The sequence below is a fragment of the Uloborus diversus genome, chromosome 1 (assembly GCF_026930045.1).
Source record: "Uloborus diversus isolate 005 chromosome 1, Udiv.v.3.1, whole genome shotgun sequence".
In the NCBI taxonomy this organism is placed as follows: domain Eukaryota; kingdom Metazoa; phylum Arthropoda; class Arachnida; order Araneae; family Uloboridae; genus Uloborus; species Uloborus diversus.
The window spans coordinates 202,038,538-202,055,834 of record NC_072731.1 but is presented as its reverse complement, the minus strand read 5'-3'; the positions used below and the strand labels follow the sequence as shown (position 1 = coordinate 202,055,834).

Here is a 17,297-nt window from a genome sequence, read left to right as displayed (position 1 = left end):
CTTAAATAAGCCTAGAGTGCCAAACAAACTGGTAGCTAATACAGAATTAGCACTGACCAGACGAGTGACCGAAACAATTCATATTTAATATTCAATGCATATGAAAGAAACATGAGCGGATATAGAATAAGAAAGTGTTACATAATTTGTGGACATGAATATATTTGCATAAAATGTGTCCAGTTCTTTACAGCTGTGTTTAAATTAATTCCTTAAAATAGAAAAATATAGTTCTTTTATTGGTTGTCCCAAAAGGCAAGAAATTATTAGATAAAAATTTTCTTTAAAAGTTTTTTGCTTTTCAGAAACATCACCTGCTCCAATATGTGTGACTGGCTGGACAGAGTATTTCAACACAGATCATCCTGATCATAGTGAGATTGGCGATGATGAGAGTTTGGAAAGTATTCGACAACAGCACCAATTTTGTGTTGGAGGAATAATTGAGGACATTGAATGTAAGACCAGAGATGAAAGAGGAAATCTTATTGATTATTCCAGTCTGGACACATTTGGGCTAAAGTGCTCTAAAAATGTTGGTTTTGTTTGTAATAAATATGTTGTCTCTGGAAAATGTGAAGATTTTATGGTTCGGTTCTACTGTAGATGTGGTGAGTTTTGTTTTCTAATTGAATTTAATGAAGTATATTGATTATGTCAATAGGTCATGCATAATTGACCAAAGTGATTAAGTACCTTTTGTGCAAAATATAAAGTAAGAATGCTTTGAAGCAAAGTAAAATTATATACTCAAATTCATAGTTGCAAGAACCACCTGTTAATCTGGGATCAAAATCAAAAAGATATGAATTTATAGAAAAAATGCTTTTGTTGGATATTCTTTCATCACTAAACTCATAGTTTTGCACTAAATAAGGAAATTGCTTTAAGCTCTGAAAACAAATGGTTTATTGCTGTTCTTTTATGATATTTAGTTGTGAATAAAAGGTCTGAACTTTATGCAAAACTATAATTTTTAGAAACAAGGATAATTAACTGCAAAACATAAATGTTGGAGAAGAAAAAAGAGCGTTTAGTAAAAGAAAATAACAAATATTTATTTAAAACAGCATTTTTTTTATTGCAAAAAGTTTAATGTGTCAAAAATAAATTAAACTTCTTGTTTTTTAAAACTATTTATTTATTAATGTATATTGATACTGCTATTCTCAAAAAATAAAATCAAAACAGTATTCCATGTCTTCTTTCTTTTCAAATTAATCAGAAAAGTTTTTAATCCTTTTTTGTAGAACCTGTATTTATGACAACAGAAGTATTAACAACTGAAACAATACTGGCACCTACAACTGTTTTGCCTGTTCCAGTAGAATGTGGCTGGACACCGTGGTTGAACATTGATAGTCCTGAATCATCTCCTGATGACGGAGATTATGAAGACTTAGCAAAAATACAGGTACACATTTTAATTTCCCTTGTTTGATAAAATTATTGAGTCAAAAAATAATGCTAACTACTCTGCTATTGGAATGTGCTTTCAGGGAGGCTTAGGAAATTTTCAGAATTATTTGTATTTTATCAAAATTCAGAAACATTTTAGCAATCACTGAGCAAATTGACCACAACCAAAACCCAAAGTGGGTTGTATCATAGTAATAAATAATTTTTTGATTCATTTTTCATAATTGAAAAGAAATATAAATGTTTTTCCTTTTTTTTAACGTAAAGTCCTTTGCCAGAAGTTTTTTTGTGGAGTTGATTTCTTTCACTTCTTTTTGCTCCAAAACTTATGCTAATTTAGCTCATAATTCCCAAAATTTCTTCACTTTCATCTCATTACTAGATTCCACTATATATAAATATCATTTTAATTAAAAGAAATCAAATAATATGAAATGTAAATTAAATGTAAACTTAAATTTTTCTTAAAATTAACTGTTAGTTTTTTAATTGTAAGGCTTAAAAGGGGAAAACAAACAATATTTTAACTTGGAACAAAAGCTTAATGTTGATTTTTGGGCCATGTTTGAACCTCTAAAACGCCCAGTGGGGGTTCTACAGGGTGGGAGCGATTAGGGCGTTTGCCCCCCCCCCCCCCCAAAAGGTTTGTAAATTTGAAAAAATTTTAGGAATAGGTCATCAAACTCCCCCCACCCCAACTGTATTTTTACGACTTTAATTCCAAAATTTCCAAAAAATTTTCAGGCAAAAGTCCCTCAACTCTCTCTCTTCAATGTTATCAAAGATCGCCAAAATTTTGAATTTTTAGAGCTTTAGTTTCGAAAAAATCGGTGGAATCGAAATTGTTTTCAAAAATGTCGTTAATGAGGGCATTCAATCTACGTTTTTAGCAGTGTTGGTAAAAAAAACGGTTTTTTTTTCAAAAAAAAAACTTTTTTTTTGGTTTTAACCGGGTTGTTTTTTGGGTTTAAATACTATTTGCGAAAAAACAATTTTCGGAAGGTAATTGAGGTTCCATGTAATTAACAGTTATTCAGTAGTCACATTATACCTAATTTCTTGATTAATTAAAGAGATAAGAACAAAATCTTGTAACTAAATTAAATAATTAAAATAGCTTTCTGCGGGGAAATATTGATTGAAATATGACAACGTATATAAAGTACAAATACAAAATGAAAAAAGGTTAAAAAACCAGCAAACAGCTGTTTCGGCACTCTAAAATACAAATGCCATCATCAGTGCAAATAAAAACGAAGACAGGTTCAACCCGACTAAAACACAGTCGAGGCGAACATTGGAATGAGAGACGAGTTGTAAAAGATATGAGAGCAGTACCGGAAAAGATGACGTCAGGGTTACGTCAGAACTACAGAGGACAGTTGCACTCAGGAGAAAACGACACAGACAAAAAAAATAAATCAAATAACAGACTTCCAAACATTAGGAAAAGGGGGAGTGCTAGACAAATCATTGACGATTAAATTAGCATTTTTCCATATGTAATATGACTCCCAAAAATCTAAATCATGAATGGACGAACACTCGTGAATAACTTTGGCGGAAGAAAAAATAAAATTATGGCCACAAGACCAACAATGTTGAGCAATAGAGGAGCGTTTGAGATCCTGTTTTTTGACGTAGTTTTCGTGTTCTTTTATCCGGAATTTGAGGGATCGTCGAGTCTGCCCAATGTAGGCTAATTTGCACTGGCAGGAAACACTATAAATGCCCCATTTGTCAAGGTTCTGAACAGGGTGTTTAAGCTGTGAAAATTTTAATTTATTAACAGGAGAAAAAATGACGGAAAAATGAAACTTTTTTAAGATTTTGGCAATTTGTAGACTGATTTTAGGAAAAAAGGGTAAGACAACGGAACTCGAATAGTTCACAGGAGCAAGTGTTTGATTTTTGTTAGCTGAGTTACATAGCTTCTTATAAATGGTATCAATAATATCAGATGTGAAATTATCATAATCAAAATAAATATCAGAATTTTCACAGCTTAAACACCCTGTTCAGAACCTTGACAAATGGGGCATTTATAGTGTTTCCTGCCAGTGCAAATTAGCCTACATTGGGCAGACTCGACGATCCCTCAAATTCCGGATAAAAGAACACGAAAACTACGTCAAAAAACAGGATCTCAAACGCTCCTCTATTGCTCAACATTGTTGGTCTTGTGGCCATAATTTTATTTTTTCTTCCGCCAAAGTTATTCACGAGTGTTCGTCCATTCATGATTTAGATTTTTGGGAGTCATATTACATATGGAAAAATGCTAATTTAATCGTCAATGATTTGTCTAGCACTCCCCCTTTTCCTAATGTTTGGAAGTCTGTTATTTGATTTATTTTTTTTGTCTGTGTCGTTTTCTCCTGAGTGCAACTGTCCTCTGTAGTTCTGACGTAACCCTGACGTCATCTTTTCCGGTACTGCTCTCATATCTTTTACAACTCGTCTCTCATTCCAATGTTCGCCTCGACTGTGTTTTAGTCGGGTTGAACCTGTCTTCGTTTTTATTTGCACTGATGATGGCATTTGTATTTTAGAGTGCCGAAACAGCTGTTTGCTGGTTTTTTAACCTTTTTTCATTTTGTATTTGTACTTTATATACGTTGTCATATTTTATTCACTATGCAGTACAAAGTTTTTGACTACTTTTTATGTATTGATTGAAATGTTTGACTTGATTAACATATTAGTATGCATGTATATATAGACCCTTTATGATATGAAATACTTCAAGAAGTGGTTGTGATGCGGGTTAAGATAAAATATAATGAAGATCCAAGAAAAAAACTTTATAAAACAACATAATATGAATAATTATCGAATAAAGGTAAAAGTTATATTTTTAAGCATAATCTTTTCAAAAGAACAATCTCGAAAATTTTCTGGAGAATTTCCTTCTATCCTCGTCATTCAGAGATCGTCTAAAAGAGAATTTCTGAACTCCTACATCGAAAAGTTCTGAACCCAATATCTTCTGCTATATAACACCAAAAGTGGCTTACAATTGCGTTTTTAGGACTCAATTTCGAATTTTTCCGAACCCCCTGGTTTTTAGCATCACTAAATCTAAAATTGCATTTTTGAACTTCTAATATCAAAAAATGACTGGGGAGAATTCCTGAATCTCATCCTTTCCCTTCAAGAAACCAAAGATAGCAAACAATTGTTTTTTCGAAAATATACCCTTTAAATTTCAAGAATATTCCAAAGGGGGGACCTCCATGCCTTCCTTTTTCCTTATTAACCACCAAATTGTCTAAAACTTCTTCGAATGGGGAATCAAATCTGGGATTTTGGGTGGTCCTTTTATCTTGTTGTCCAATGGTGAGAGAGAGATTACTAAATTAATATCTTGATACTGCAACATTTCTTTCATAAGAAAATATGTACAATTGAGGAAGTAAATGGATACTGAAAATAGTTAATGAGTCCTCAAACGAATCAAAAGTTGAAGGATTTAATTTGGATAACAAATCCAGATAGTAGAAATTCATTTTTTTCGGTACTCGAAACACTTATAACTTTCATTCAAACTCTTTGAACGATATACATTATTAAAAAAAAGTGTTTCATTTTTAAAACCTTTTTAATATTTTTTGCCCCCCCCCCCCCCTCTTATAATGCTCAATCGCCCCTCCCAACAGGATCGTCTGTATCGGCCACTGAAAACGCTCTTCTAAAGACATCCTTGTTTAATCTAAAATACCTTGCTATTAAGCACATTAAAACTTAGAATGAATTATTACCTTCTTTTTCAAATATTTTCAGAGTATATACAAGACTTGTGGAGGTAAAGATCTTATCGATATAGAATGTAGAATGTCCAGAACTTTACATTCTTATAAAGAATCATTGCAAAAGAAACTTGTTTGTGACACCATGCATGGATTCCAATGTAAGAATGAAGATCAAGTTGGAAAATGTTATGATTATGAAATTCGTCTACTTTGTATGTATGAGTGGTGTTTACCAGGTATGTCCATTGCAAAAATTACTCTCAAGTTTTAATCACGTTTTTGTGATTCAAAATTCTTAAAATTTTGAATGTTAAAGCTTGAATTGTTCCAATTTTTTTTCTTATGCATATTGTAATTTTTCTCCAGTTGCTTCTACTGTTTATACTACAGCTGCTTGGGAAACAACTACAAGTTAGTAAATATTGTGTTTTCTGTACTTAAATTTTAAATATCTTTTATTTAACTAAAATAGCTATGTATCATTTTATTTCATTGAAAATATAATGTTACTTTATCTGCCTGTTTAGCTCAAGATAACTATCTTCATTATTTATTTATTTATTTAGATCCATGTCCAATAGACCAAGTCTATGATGAATGTGCATATTCCTGTGAGCATCTTTGCTCATCCTTTGCACAAAATCTGTCTTTTGAGTGTAAGAACAAATCATGCATACCTGGATGTCGACCAATCACTGGCTGTCTCTTCCCAAATGTGTGGCGTGATTTTCACACATGTGTTTCAAAAGATGAATGCACTTGTATGCTCATTGAAGAAGAAACAGTTACTGTTGTTGCAGTAAGTTAACTTTGAAAATATATTTTGTGCTTACTAAAAAATACTTTAACTTAGTTTTAAATGCATTTTACTGTTTGTTAGTTTATCTTATACAGTTTATTCTGAATTAAAATTTTTGGTTGGATAAGCAATGTAGGAGGAAACTTGAGGTTTGAATGTTGATAACTGTTTTCGTATTCTCAATGTTTTGATAAATTACTCTTGTGCGAAAAACTAGAAAATCGCCCGTCGTAAGACGGGTGAAAATTTGCTTCTACATTCAAACGCAGCCATTGCCTGTTTGGGGATATTTTGGTAGTTTTAAGTTTTAACCCAAACTCCTGTAGGTAGCATTCAAATTGAAATTGATCATTTTTTCGTTTCTTCATTCCTCTGAAATGACAATCTTACCAGTAAAACAATTAAGAGTTAACAGATCAAGTTCAGCCTTGTCACAATAAAAACCTTTCCCTGCATGTTAAACATTACCAAAACACATTATCAAATTATCATGCCCTGGCGCGAGTTACATTGTTGAAACACACGGGTTACTTTATCATCTACTATTTTTTATATAAGGATTAAAGCCCTGATCATTTCTCCTTCTGGAAAGTTACATCAGCAATCAATACAAAAGAATTTCTTTAAAGTATCGAAGATAATGTTTTTGAAAAAATAAACAAATAAAGTGAATTATATATATTTTTTGAAGCTAGTGGTTTTCAATATTGCATTGAAACGCATAAACCTTTAAAATTATACCTAGGCAAATCTATAACATTAATTGCTACAAAGTTTTGAATTTCTCTGTCAAGGGTAGAAGTATACAAAATTTGGTAATCATTTCCATTCATAAATTATGTAAAAAAAAAAAAAACTACTAATGACTCAAAAATTAAGAAGCAAATTAGTTTTTCGCATTCAACTGAAAACCAAACATTATTAAAATCTTGGACCCCAGCGTTCAAAAATTTGTTGACTGAATTGTCGTGGAAAGACGCTTAGTTGAGAAAAGAATTATGTGAAGTTTTATTTCTAATTTTAAATTTTAACACCAAGCTACATATAAATAATTTGGTTTAAAATATTTTGAAAACATAAGGGTCATTTCACGTCAAATCGCCTAATGCCATGTGCCGTCATGTCTCCGATTTTGTCCATTATTTTTTTGCGAATAGACATCTATGAGATGAGATCAAATTATTTTTTTTTTTTAGATTTTTTGAATGAAAATTACACTTTGGAGATTTTTTTCAAAAATTCAATTTTTAATCATTTTTTTGAGTCACCGTTTTGGCATGAGTTTAGAAAATCTCTCTAATTTCTTTATTTTTCAACCAATTAAGCTAAATTTAGTATCAATTTCAAGCTAATACTTTTCTTTTTCAGTGTGAATGATAGAAAGTATTCTGTGAATAGTTGGGTGTTGCCATTCTTTATCTAAAGTCAGTTTATATGATTTTCAATTGGGAGATTAAATAAGTCATATCTCCAGAGTACCTGCTATGATCTGCGTCACTTTTTTTTTGTAGCATATTTAAATCATTCTCTTGCTATGTAGAAAAAAGTAGAAGGGTGCTTTTTGGTGTTTTGAAATAAAAAAATAAAGTGTGTTTTGCAGAAAATACAAGTTTTCTTTTGCTTCAAATTCCTTGTAAGCTTAAAAAAGCCCAAAAACTTTTCAGAATAATTAATTCTGGACTGTCAAAGGATAAAAATTGATTTGTATCAGTAGTTAATCGCTTAAAAGTTGTTCACTTTGGAAAAGAATTGTACGAAACCTCCATATCAGAGTTCACAAAAAAAAAAAAAAAGAAAAATGCTTTTGATTGAAAGTGTACTAAAGATTAAGAATAATAATTTAAAGAATATTGTAAGAAATATTTCTAATGGCATTACTTTGCATTTTTATCGACATTAAAAGATGAAAAAATGCAAAGTAATGAATAATTATTATTGAAAAGTTTTTAAAGTTTAAACCTGTTTGGATTACATAACACCTGACAATGATCTTCCACTCATAAAACACCCATGCAATGTGCATCATTCTTCTTTCGCTTTGAAAGTGAATTGACACATAGCTTTGGACGATTATAAAATGTGAAATGAAAGGCATGCTTGTGCGGGCTGCATTTAATTAAAAAATTTACTATTTCCTTTATATCAAAAGATGAGAAAATCAAAATTTCTATCAATAAGTTTCAAAGTGATTTTAAAATATACTTCAGTCAGCAAAAATAATCTTCTAGAAATCTAGAGTTGCACTGCATGAGTATTGTAAGTGTGGAAGATCATTGTCAGGTGTAACATAATTCAAACAAATTATGCTATGAAAACATTTCAATAGTAAAAATTTTTTCATCTTTAATGTCGAAAAAAAAAAGCAAAATAATGCCATTAGAAGTATTTTTTACACTATTCTTCAAATTACCGTGTTTTGGGAATAAGCGCTGCGGCGCATACAAGAAAAAAAGTTAAGAAATTGTCGGTGCGGCGCATATAATGGGTGCGGCGGATACAGTGTTTTTGTTTTCAAGTTTAAAAAAAAGTTGAAAATGCTGCTAACAGATGACACCACATCGTTTGCTTTCATTTTGCGAAATCCTTCACCCTTGGTCGACAAGTAAAGCAAGGAGGGAGGAGGGAAGATGAGTCAGCGACTGCACGTGTTTCACTGAGGAGAGAAATGCTGATTCACGTGCGCGAGCAAGCCTTATCGCGTCGGAGCGAAGGGACAAGAAATCCTTCGACCTTGGGCGACAAGTAAAGCAAAGAGGGGGAGGGTAGGTAAGTTGGCGATTGCACGTGTTTCACTGAGGAGAGAAACGCTGATACACGTGGGCGAGCAAGCCTTATCGCGTCGGAGAGAAGGGTACAGGGAAAGGAGGCAGCAAAAGTACTAGTAAGAGAGAGGGATTGGATGTCCAGTGTGTAAAGGGAATTTACCACTTCCCTCACAAAAATGGCTTGCTTGGTCAAGCAACCTAATGGGAAACTTGTCTCCTAGCTCTAATTTTATTATTCACTCTCATCGTCCTGTTGCATCTTTTGCTGTTGTTCGTGCGTTCTTGGCATATCTTTTTACGATTTTTTTTTTAGAGTTGTTTTTGAAATGGCTCCTAAGCAATTGAAAAGTTATACTGCAGCCTTTAAGTTTAAGGTAATAAAGGCAGAAGCAATTGGAAATCGTTTTGCTGCGAGAGAGTTTGGCATTGACGAGAGATGCGTTTGCTGTTGGAAATAGGATAAATTAACCATCGAAAGTGATGGCCAATCGAGGGATGCCGAAGGCAAAGAGTGCAAAATGGGGATTCAAAAAAAAATTTCATTATCATTAATTAAAAATAACGAGAAAAAAAATTTTTTTTACTTACATTTAATGCAGCTTTCTTTACTACTGATCGTGCTTTTAAGTTGTTTAATGCTGGGTGCACACTTATGGAAGGTGCGGCACTTACACCAGGTGCGGCGCATACATTAAAAAACTTTTTTCTTTGAGAATATATTATGATGCGGCGCTTACACCGGGTGCGGTGCTATTTCCCGAAAATACGGTATTATTTTTAATATTTAGTACACTTTCAATCAAAGTTTTTTTTTTCTTTTCCTTTTTTTGTGAACTCTGAAAGGGAGGTTTTGCACAATTCTTTTCCAAAGTGAACAACTTTTTAGCGTTTAACTATTGATACAAATCAATTTTTATCCTTTGACAATCCAGTACTAATTATTCTGAAAAGTTGTTGGGTTTTTTAAAGCTTAGAAAGGATTTAAAGCCATAGAAAACTTGTATTTTCTGCAAAACACTTTTTTTTTTATTTCAAAACAACAAAAAACACCCTTCTACTTTTTTCTATTTAGCAAGAGAATGATATATATATATGCTACAAAAAAATGTGATGCAGATCATAGTAGGTACTCCGGAGATATGACTTATTTAATCTCCTCTCCAAAAAAATGACTTTAAATCAAGAGTGGCAACACCCAACTATTCACAGAATACTTTCTGTCTTTCACACTGAAAGAGAAAAGTATTAGCTTGAAATTGATACCAAATCAGCTTAATTGGTTGAAAAATAAAGAAATTAGAGAGAATTTCTAAATTCATGCCAAAACGGTGACTCTGAAAAATGATCAAAAATTGAATTTTTGAATAAAAATCTCCAAAACGTAATTTTAATTCAAAAAATCTAAAAATAATAATTTGAACTTATCTCACAGATATCTGTTCAGGAAAAAAACGGAGAAAATTGGAGATATGACGGCATGGCCGGCTATTTTATTTAGGCGATTTGACTTGGAAAAATTCATAATTAATTTGTGATTTTTTGAAGTACTTTTTTTACATATATCAGTTTGATATTTGTCAATGTCTGTTTTTCATGATTACAGAATATTTATTGCCTTAAACAAACCATAGTATATTCTTTTCCACAACTAATCAAATGAGAATTTTTAGTAAAATAGAGTTTGATTTCCTTCAGCCAGCTTAAATGAAATTACTCAAAACTCTTGGCTGACTTATAATTAAAGTGTAAATAAAGCAAACTCCCAAGGGAAAATGCAGCATATAGCTATTTCAAGGCTATTTAATGGAGCCTCTTAGAAGATCCAAAACATTCAACACCACACTCTAAAATTGTGAGAGAACTGAACATTTGTTCAGTTCTCTGAGTTCAGTTTTCTAAATTCTGAATTTGGTTATGATTTAAAAAGCTTTTTCTTTCAGCCTAAAGAAGTTGTGGTGAAAGATTGTGAAAAATGTCAGTGCATTCATGATGATCTCATATGCAATAAAATTCCTGGATGTGGGGCAAAATTGCCACCAGAACCGAGAATTGAAAAAGGTAAAATAAACATTACGTTTGCTTTTAAGCTTTCATTTAAAAGTGTTTATTAAACATTAATTTTTTTCAACTGAGATTGACTTTTGTACTAATTACATTTTAAAATAATTTTAAGAATCATGTTTAGAGCTTGAATAGTATATAAATGCGTGTGCATTAAGACCATGCCATGTGGGGCAGTTACTTTTGGAGCATGCTATCTACCATTTTTTGGGTTGCATTGTAAATCCCAATGACTGTGTAGTTATAAATAAAAATTGATTTATTTGAAGCAGCTATGCATTGTGTGTGGAGGGCAAAAGAAGTCTGTTTTGAGTAATTTTTTGCACTAAGTAATTGATACTATTGGTGGAGTCATCTATGAATATACATTAATCACTTATTCAAAAACATATACTTACTATTCTGACATGATTTAAGAGAACAAGAGCATACATCTTTTTTAAATGAATACTTGTTTAACTGAACGTTTTCCATATCATGGCTTACTAATTTTTGTTTGTGTAATCTTCCAATAGATTTTTACTTTGTTGAAATTACATTTTCAAAAAATGCTTATTTGTAGCTTATTGAATACTATTTTTTTAATTTGGTTTTGATGTTAATTTTTTTTCCTCAAATTCTTTTTTACTTAAGTTAATGGTCCTTTTGAAATGGGAACCAGGGCAGCTGCCCCTTATGCCTTTGAAATAGTCAGGCGCTGTGCATGTGTCCATATGCAATTTTTTTTTTTTTAATTTCATTTGATCTTAGTGCATATAAAAGCTCTAAAATGACAATTTTTAAAAAAATAAATGTATATTATTTTGTTTTTTTCTTGTTTTTAGATTAAAAAAAAAACTTTATGAAAGTCAAAAGCAAATATTCCACACATAAGGGGGGGGGGGGGATCAGGCGATTCATGCAAATTCATTCTATGGAAATGACTAGCCCTCCTTCCATCAGTCAATAAGAAAAGAAAAAGGATTATTAGGATGAGAGAGTTTGCCAGCGATCGTGAATTTAAATAAATGTTTTGGACATGTTTAATGGTTCATAATGACTGAGACTTTTGAGTTGCAAAACTATAATGCCATTCCTTAGAGTAGTTACTTGAATTTTCCTTTTGAAAGCAGCAAACGTATTCTCATTAAGTTTGATTTTCCATCATGGATGTATTAGTTTATCATTTAACTTTTTTATATTAAATAATTTGCATTATCTTGTAGAAAATATTTTACAACCAGATTGTTGGACTGATTGGATAAATGTTGATAGACCATGGACTGGTGGTGGAGATTTAGAAACATTAAGCAACATCAATCAAAAATTTATTCTTTGCAGTGATCCTGTTAAAGCTGAGTGTCGCACTGTAGAAAGTAAGTTGAATGTTTATTTAAATCCCTAAGCAACGAATTCTAAGAATTTTTCTTCTCACTTCAAACTCAACTTCAGGGAAAGTAGGACTGTTTAAATTGTAATGCAAAAAGCTAGCAAATCGTTGTTTAAAAGTATTTTAAAGTAAAATATATAAAGTTAGAAAAGCATTTTTTCCCCTCATGATTTTAGTCTTGCCAGTAGGTAATTCAAAATTACTTTATTTGCATCCAGTTGATAATGTTAAATCATTAATTAATGTATTGAATCTGTAATCTTATTGGAAAATCATAAGCTAATTAAACAACTTCTAAAACTCAAATTCTTAACATATCATATCAGATATTTTTTTTCAATCTTATGACTTTGCAAGTTTTGTTATATTAAGGTGAAAGAAAACTTTCAATTGAAAATGAAATTCTTATTTAAACCATGAAGGCCTATAAAAGTCCTGATACAGTGAAAATTATGGTGCATATACCTTATCTAAAAACTAAGCAATCTTCAATAATTATTATTTTGTTTTCTGATCATATTGTCAATTATATGGGGCCCTTTTATTCCTGTCATCCAAATCAAAGAATGCTGTACGTTTGGGAATAGTCATAACATGTAACACGTGGCTCATTTTCAAAATTTTTTGTCAAACTAGTTTAAATAAAGTGCTTATTTCTTCATCAAATGTTGCAAAATCAATGTTGCTGAAATTTAAAATGTAATGTTAAATTTTTGAACCAAGCAATCCATTAAGTGAGACTAATGCAACAGTTACATTGAAATGAGAAAAAAAACCTCCACTAAGTAACTATAGTTGGGGTAAACCTAATTTGGCAGCATCATAAAGCTGTGATCAGGATCTGCATAGCCTTCACAATGCTGCCTGGTTTGGTTTGCCTTAACTATAGGCTATTAAATATATCGCATTTTGATGTGTCAGAAGGTTATGTAACTGCTGATTTTGTTTAAACCTTGATGTATTTTGTTATTTTTGATTAGTTACGTTTATTTAATTTTTGTGACAACGAGATATGTTGCTGCATTTTTATAAAACGTTTCCAATGACTACTTACTTTTGAAAAAAAAAAATAATAATAATAATTTAAAAAACTAAAAATGCTTTTGTAGCAAAATGAACTAAAAAGTTAAAAAAAATCTTTGAATCTTCTTTACTAATAATAATGTTGAAAGTCTGTCTGGATATCTCTCTGTCAGGATCTCTGTAACACGCATAGCGCCTAGACCGTTCGACCGATTTTCATGAAATTTGGTACAGAATTAGTTTGTAGCATGGGGCTGTGTACCTCGAAGCGATTTTTCCAAAATTCAATTTAGTTCTTTTCTATTCAAATTTTAAGAAAATTTTACCCAACAAATTATCACAACGTGGACGAATAAATTACAAAATTATCATAATGTGGAACCGTAACATGGGCAAGCAAATGAATATAGCAAATTGGTGAGAAATTCATCATCCATTATTTGTAAATCTACAGGTGAACCAAATGACTTTTTAATTTTCTACTATGGGCAAAGCCGTGCGGGTTCTACTAGTAATTATGTAAAGTAATTGACCAAACACTTATTTTAATATAATAAAAGAAACCGTGGAGTGCTGTCCATTTATATTTTTTCATGCACAACAAATGGAAGAAATTCAAGACAATTGATAAGAATCCCCCCCCCATGCTCTTTTGTATTACATTAAAATTAAGTGTTTGGTCAATTATTTTATACAAATACCTTTTATATTCATGAAATTTGCCCAAAAAAAAAGCGACTAAAGGTCTCGGGCAGCATTCAAAACATGGCCTATCGAACTCTAAAAAGAATAATCATACTCCTGAAAGTGTAATAGCCGAGCTCTAAAAACATTAGACTGCGCTGATAAATTGCCTTTTGAGTAATCCATCTCAGTCATTGATGTATGTGTGCGGAAATCATATTTATATTACTTTGAAAATTTGAAATACATTTTAATAAATGCATTGTTTAACAATCGCCTCATCAATAAGGAATTGCAAATTGAAGGCTCACCTATATTTTGGCATTAAATTAGTTAAAAACAATTATAACTCATGTTCTAATCAGTGATGTTCCCATCTATTTTTCTAAGGGTATACTCCCAGTATTCCATTACGCACAATATGTGTATGTGATCATATACATAATATGTCATTATGTGAAAATGTTTGAAGCTTGAGGGTATATGCTTTATGTCTAAAAAATGTTTGAGAGTATACACCATATATAGACCATACCCTATGGGAACACCACTAGTTCTAATTACCTTGGAACATTGGAACAAATTTTGTCTGATGCAGAAAAATCAAAGGTGTTTGTAGATATTTTTAACTAATTTTTGCAAGCATTTTTTAATATATATTTTTTTTAATTTTTCTTCTTCACATTGCTGGATTTATGTCAAAATATTGATTAATCTAGGAATAAACCAGCAATAAATAATTAATTAATGAGGTTGCATGCTAAATTTCAAAAGACTCCGATCGCAGGAAGTGGACGAAATTTAAGTTGCAAGATTCCGTTACAAGATACATACATACAGGAGTGCCCCCCCCCCCCAAGAGCAAAGGCACCCCCTCTAAATATTGCAAAGACCCCCCAAAAGCTAAAGCCTCCCCCTCAATGAGAAAAATACCCCTCAAAACAACCCCCACCCTAAAAGTTTCAATAGCGCAGTCTGCGCCATGACCCCTTTAGGTGAGCACCCCTGATACAGGTGAAGCTAATAGAAGCGTGTTAAAAAAGAGCAACAACAAGTTCAGCAGGACGTTCTCAAATCGTATGAGAATAACAACATAAGAATTTGGGGAATACTGAGAAACAGTATTTTGATACTGTTAAGATATTGCTCCAATCATGATGACACTTAGTAAATAGTCCCAAGTCTGATGTGATTAGGAGGTTTAACTGTAAATGTGTTATGTATAATGTCTGACCATGGATTGTATGGAAAGGCAAACATCTGGTTTACAGGCTGAAATGGATGTAACTTATTAGTTTTTAGGGATGTCAGAGTTTGTAGATGTATGTTAGACTTTAAATTAAGCAGAGTCTCATTCAAATGAGTGGAACATGCTCATCAAATTTTTATTTTTCCCCCTCATTCAGATAAACTCGTCTTAATTGGACACTTGCCAATTGGATTAAATCCATGGTTGGACAGTATACATCATTAAATGATTAATGTATGCTCTTTGTTATCAATTTTGTGTTGTTTTTGAATGAAATTTTCAAAAGATTTGTTAAAAATACTTTTCATCTGTATTTTAAAGGTAAACAAAAGTCAACTGACACCAACCAAGTTTTAAGGTGCGATGAAAAAGGTCTCATTTGCTTAAATAAGGATAACATACCAGAGGAATGCCATGATTATGAAATCCGATTCTTCTGTCCTTGTTGTGAGTGAACTAGATTTATACTTTCACCAAATGTCTTTTTAGCATTTTAATTGAAGTACCATATAGTTATATCTAAAATTGTTTTTTGATAAAGTTTCAACTATTGAGTAAATTTTCAACTGTAGCTATATTCAACAACAAATTAATTTGATTTGTTTCATCATGAACATGGGCGCTATAAGTTTTTTCATAAAATAAGGTATTTAAAAAAGTTTTTTTAACAGCCCACTTAGTTCACTTAAAATTAATGCTCATTCTAATTAGTTATCAAGCAATGAGTAGTCTTTAGTTGAAACATTTATTCCTTTTTCTGTAATAATGCTTTTAAAAACCAAATCTGGATCAAAAATTTTAATTTTGTTTAAAATTGATATTATAAAAATATCAGAATAAAAAGTCCAGTAACAAGAACATTAGTGGAACATTTTGAACTCTAAAAAACAGCAACATAGAAATTTTGAATTGCACAGATACTAGTGGGGGGGGGGGGGCAGCTTTTCTTCCTTATTTATTTACCTGTAAAATTGATTTATTCTAAAATCTTTTTTCTTTCATATTTTCTTTTTTCTTTTTTGCATAAATCTAAAGTAAGTGGGGAGTTTATTTTTAATGTAGCATAAAATACTCAGAATGACATAAAGAGTAAAATAAACATGATAATTAAAGGATTGGTACTAGACTTTGTTTTTTAATATTAATTTCAGTTGTGTATGCATCAAAAACCTATTTATTAAAATTAATTTTATAATAAAACAATGTTCTCGAGTAGAATGACTTAAGATTTATGAATAGGATGCAGAAGAAAAAATAATAATTTAACTTTAAAGATTAGCATTGAGACTGAATAAATATTTTATAACTTTTTGAAAGATATATGGATGCTTCATTTGCCAAATCAATTGAGCTGAAAAAATAAATGTCAGAAATATCAAAATATCATCATATTTTCAAAATAAATATCGGATATATATCGTGATATGCATCATGATATGTATCGACTGATATATGGATGCTTCACTTGCCAAATCGATTAACTCCATAAAACAAAAAGTCGAGAAAAGTGATGAAGAAGATAGTGTTATCAATAGGAGTGAATGGGCCCTCGTGTTACATTTTCTGCCATTGCATTATCAGAAATCTATTGAACCAAAAGTTTAATATAAATTCACGTTCTAAGCATTGACTAAGCACTATTAAAGCAGAAATAAGGATTTTTTTTTTAAAAAGTGTAGTCAATCGATTTGGCAATTGAGGCATTCATATATAAAATGTATGTATGTGTAAAAAGTTGTAAAAACACAGGTTTCTAAATCTAATTTCTGGCAATTTCTTCCCAATACCCCCCCTTCTCCCCCCCCCCCCCACACACACAATACACTCTCTTTCACTATTTTCTTTTTCTTTTTCTTTTTTTTTATGAAACTTCGAGTAACCTTACATATACATTATTTTATTTTCTATCTCAAAATAGTATACATACATGTGTGTGTGTATGTGATTTTGATGTAAGAATATTTTCAACTCATCCCACATAAAATAATGCAGTTTATACTGTGTGTTCCTGCTTAACCTTCAAGACCTCTATTTTTGCTACCATTAGTCCTGGCTGCATACTTCTAATTGCAAAATTGGATGAAATAAGATGCAGTTTGAAAAGTTTAAGGCAAATAATAATAATAGGGGAAAAGCACAAAATTTAACTTTTTATATGGTCCTCAAATCCCCTACA

General features: G+C 31.3%; 1 protein-coding gene across 1 annotated transcript in view; it reads left to right on the top strand.

The window, feature by feature from the left end:
* The window catches only part of LOC129218171 (hemocytin-like), a 123,144-nt gene that overhangs the window by 3,273 nt on the left and 102,574 nt on the right, over nucleotides 1-17,297 (top strand). The window contains exons 3-10 of the mRNA XM_054852388.1: nucleotides 306-611; nucleotides 1,251-1,414; nucleotides 5,203-5,407; nucleotides 5,538-5,582; nucleotides 5,738-5,970; nucleotides 10,676-10,793; nucleotides 12,002-12,151; nucleotides 15,443-15,568. Coding sequence (XP_054708363.1) covers nucleotides 306-611; nucleotides 1,251-1,414; nucleotides 5,203-5,407; nucleotides 5,538-5,582; nucleotides 5,738-5,970; nucleotides 10,676-10,793; nucleotides 12,002-12,151; nucleotides 15,443-15,568 — 1,347 coding nt within the window. The remainder of the gene's footprint in view (nucleotides 1-305; nucleotides 612-1,250; nucleotides 1,415-5,202; nucleotides 5,408-5,537; nucleotides 5,583-5,737; nucleotides 5,971-10,675; nucleotides 10,794-12,001; nucleotides 12,152-15,442; nucleotides 15,569-17,297) is intronic.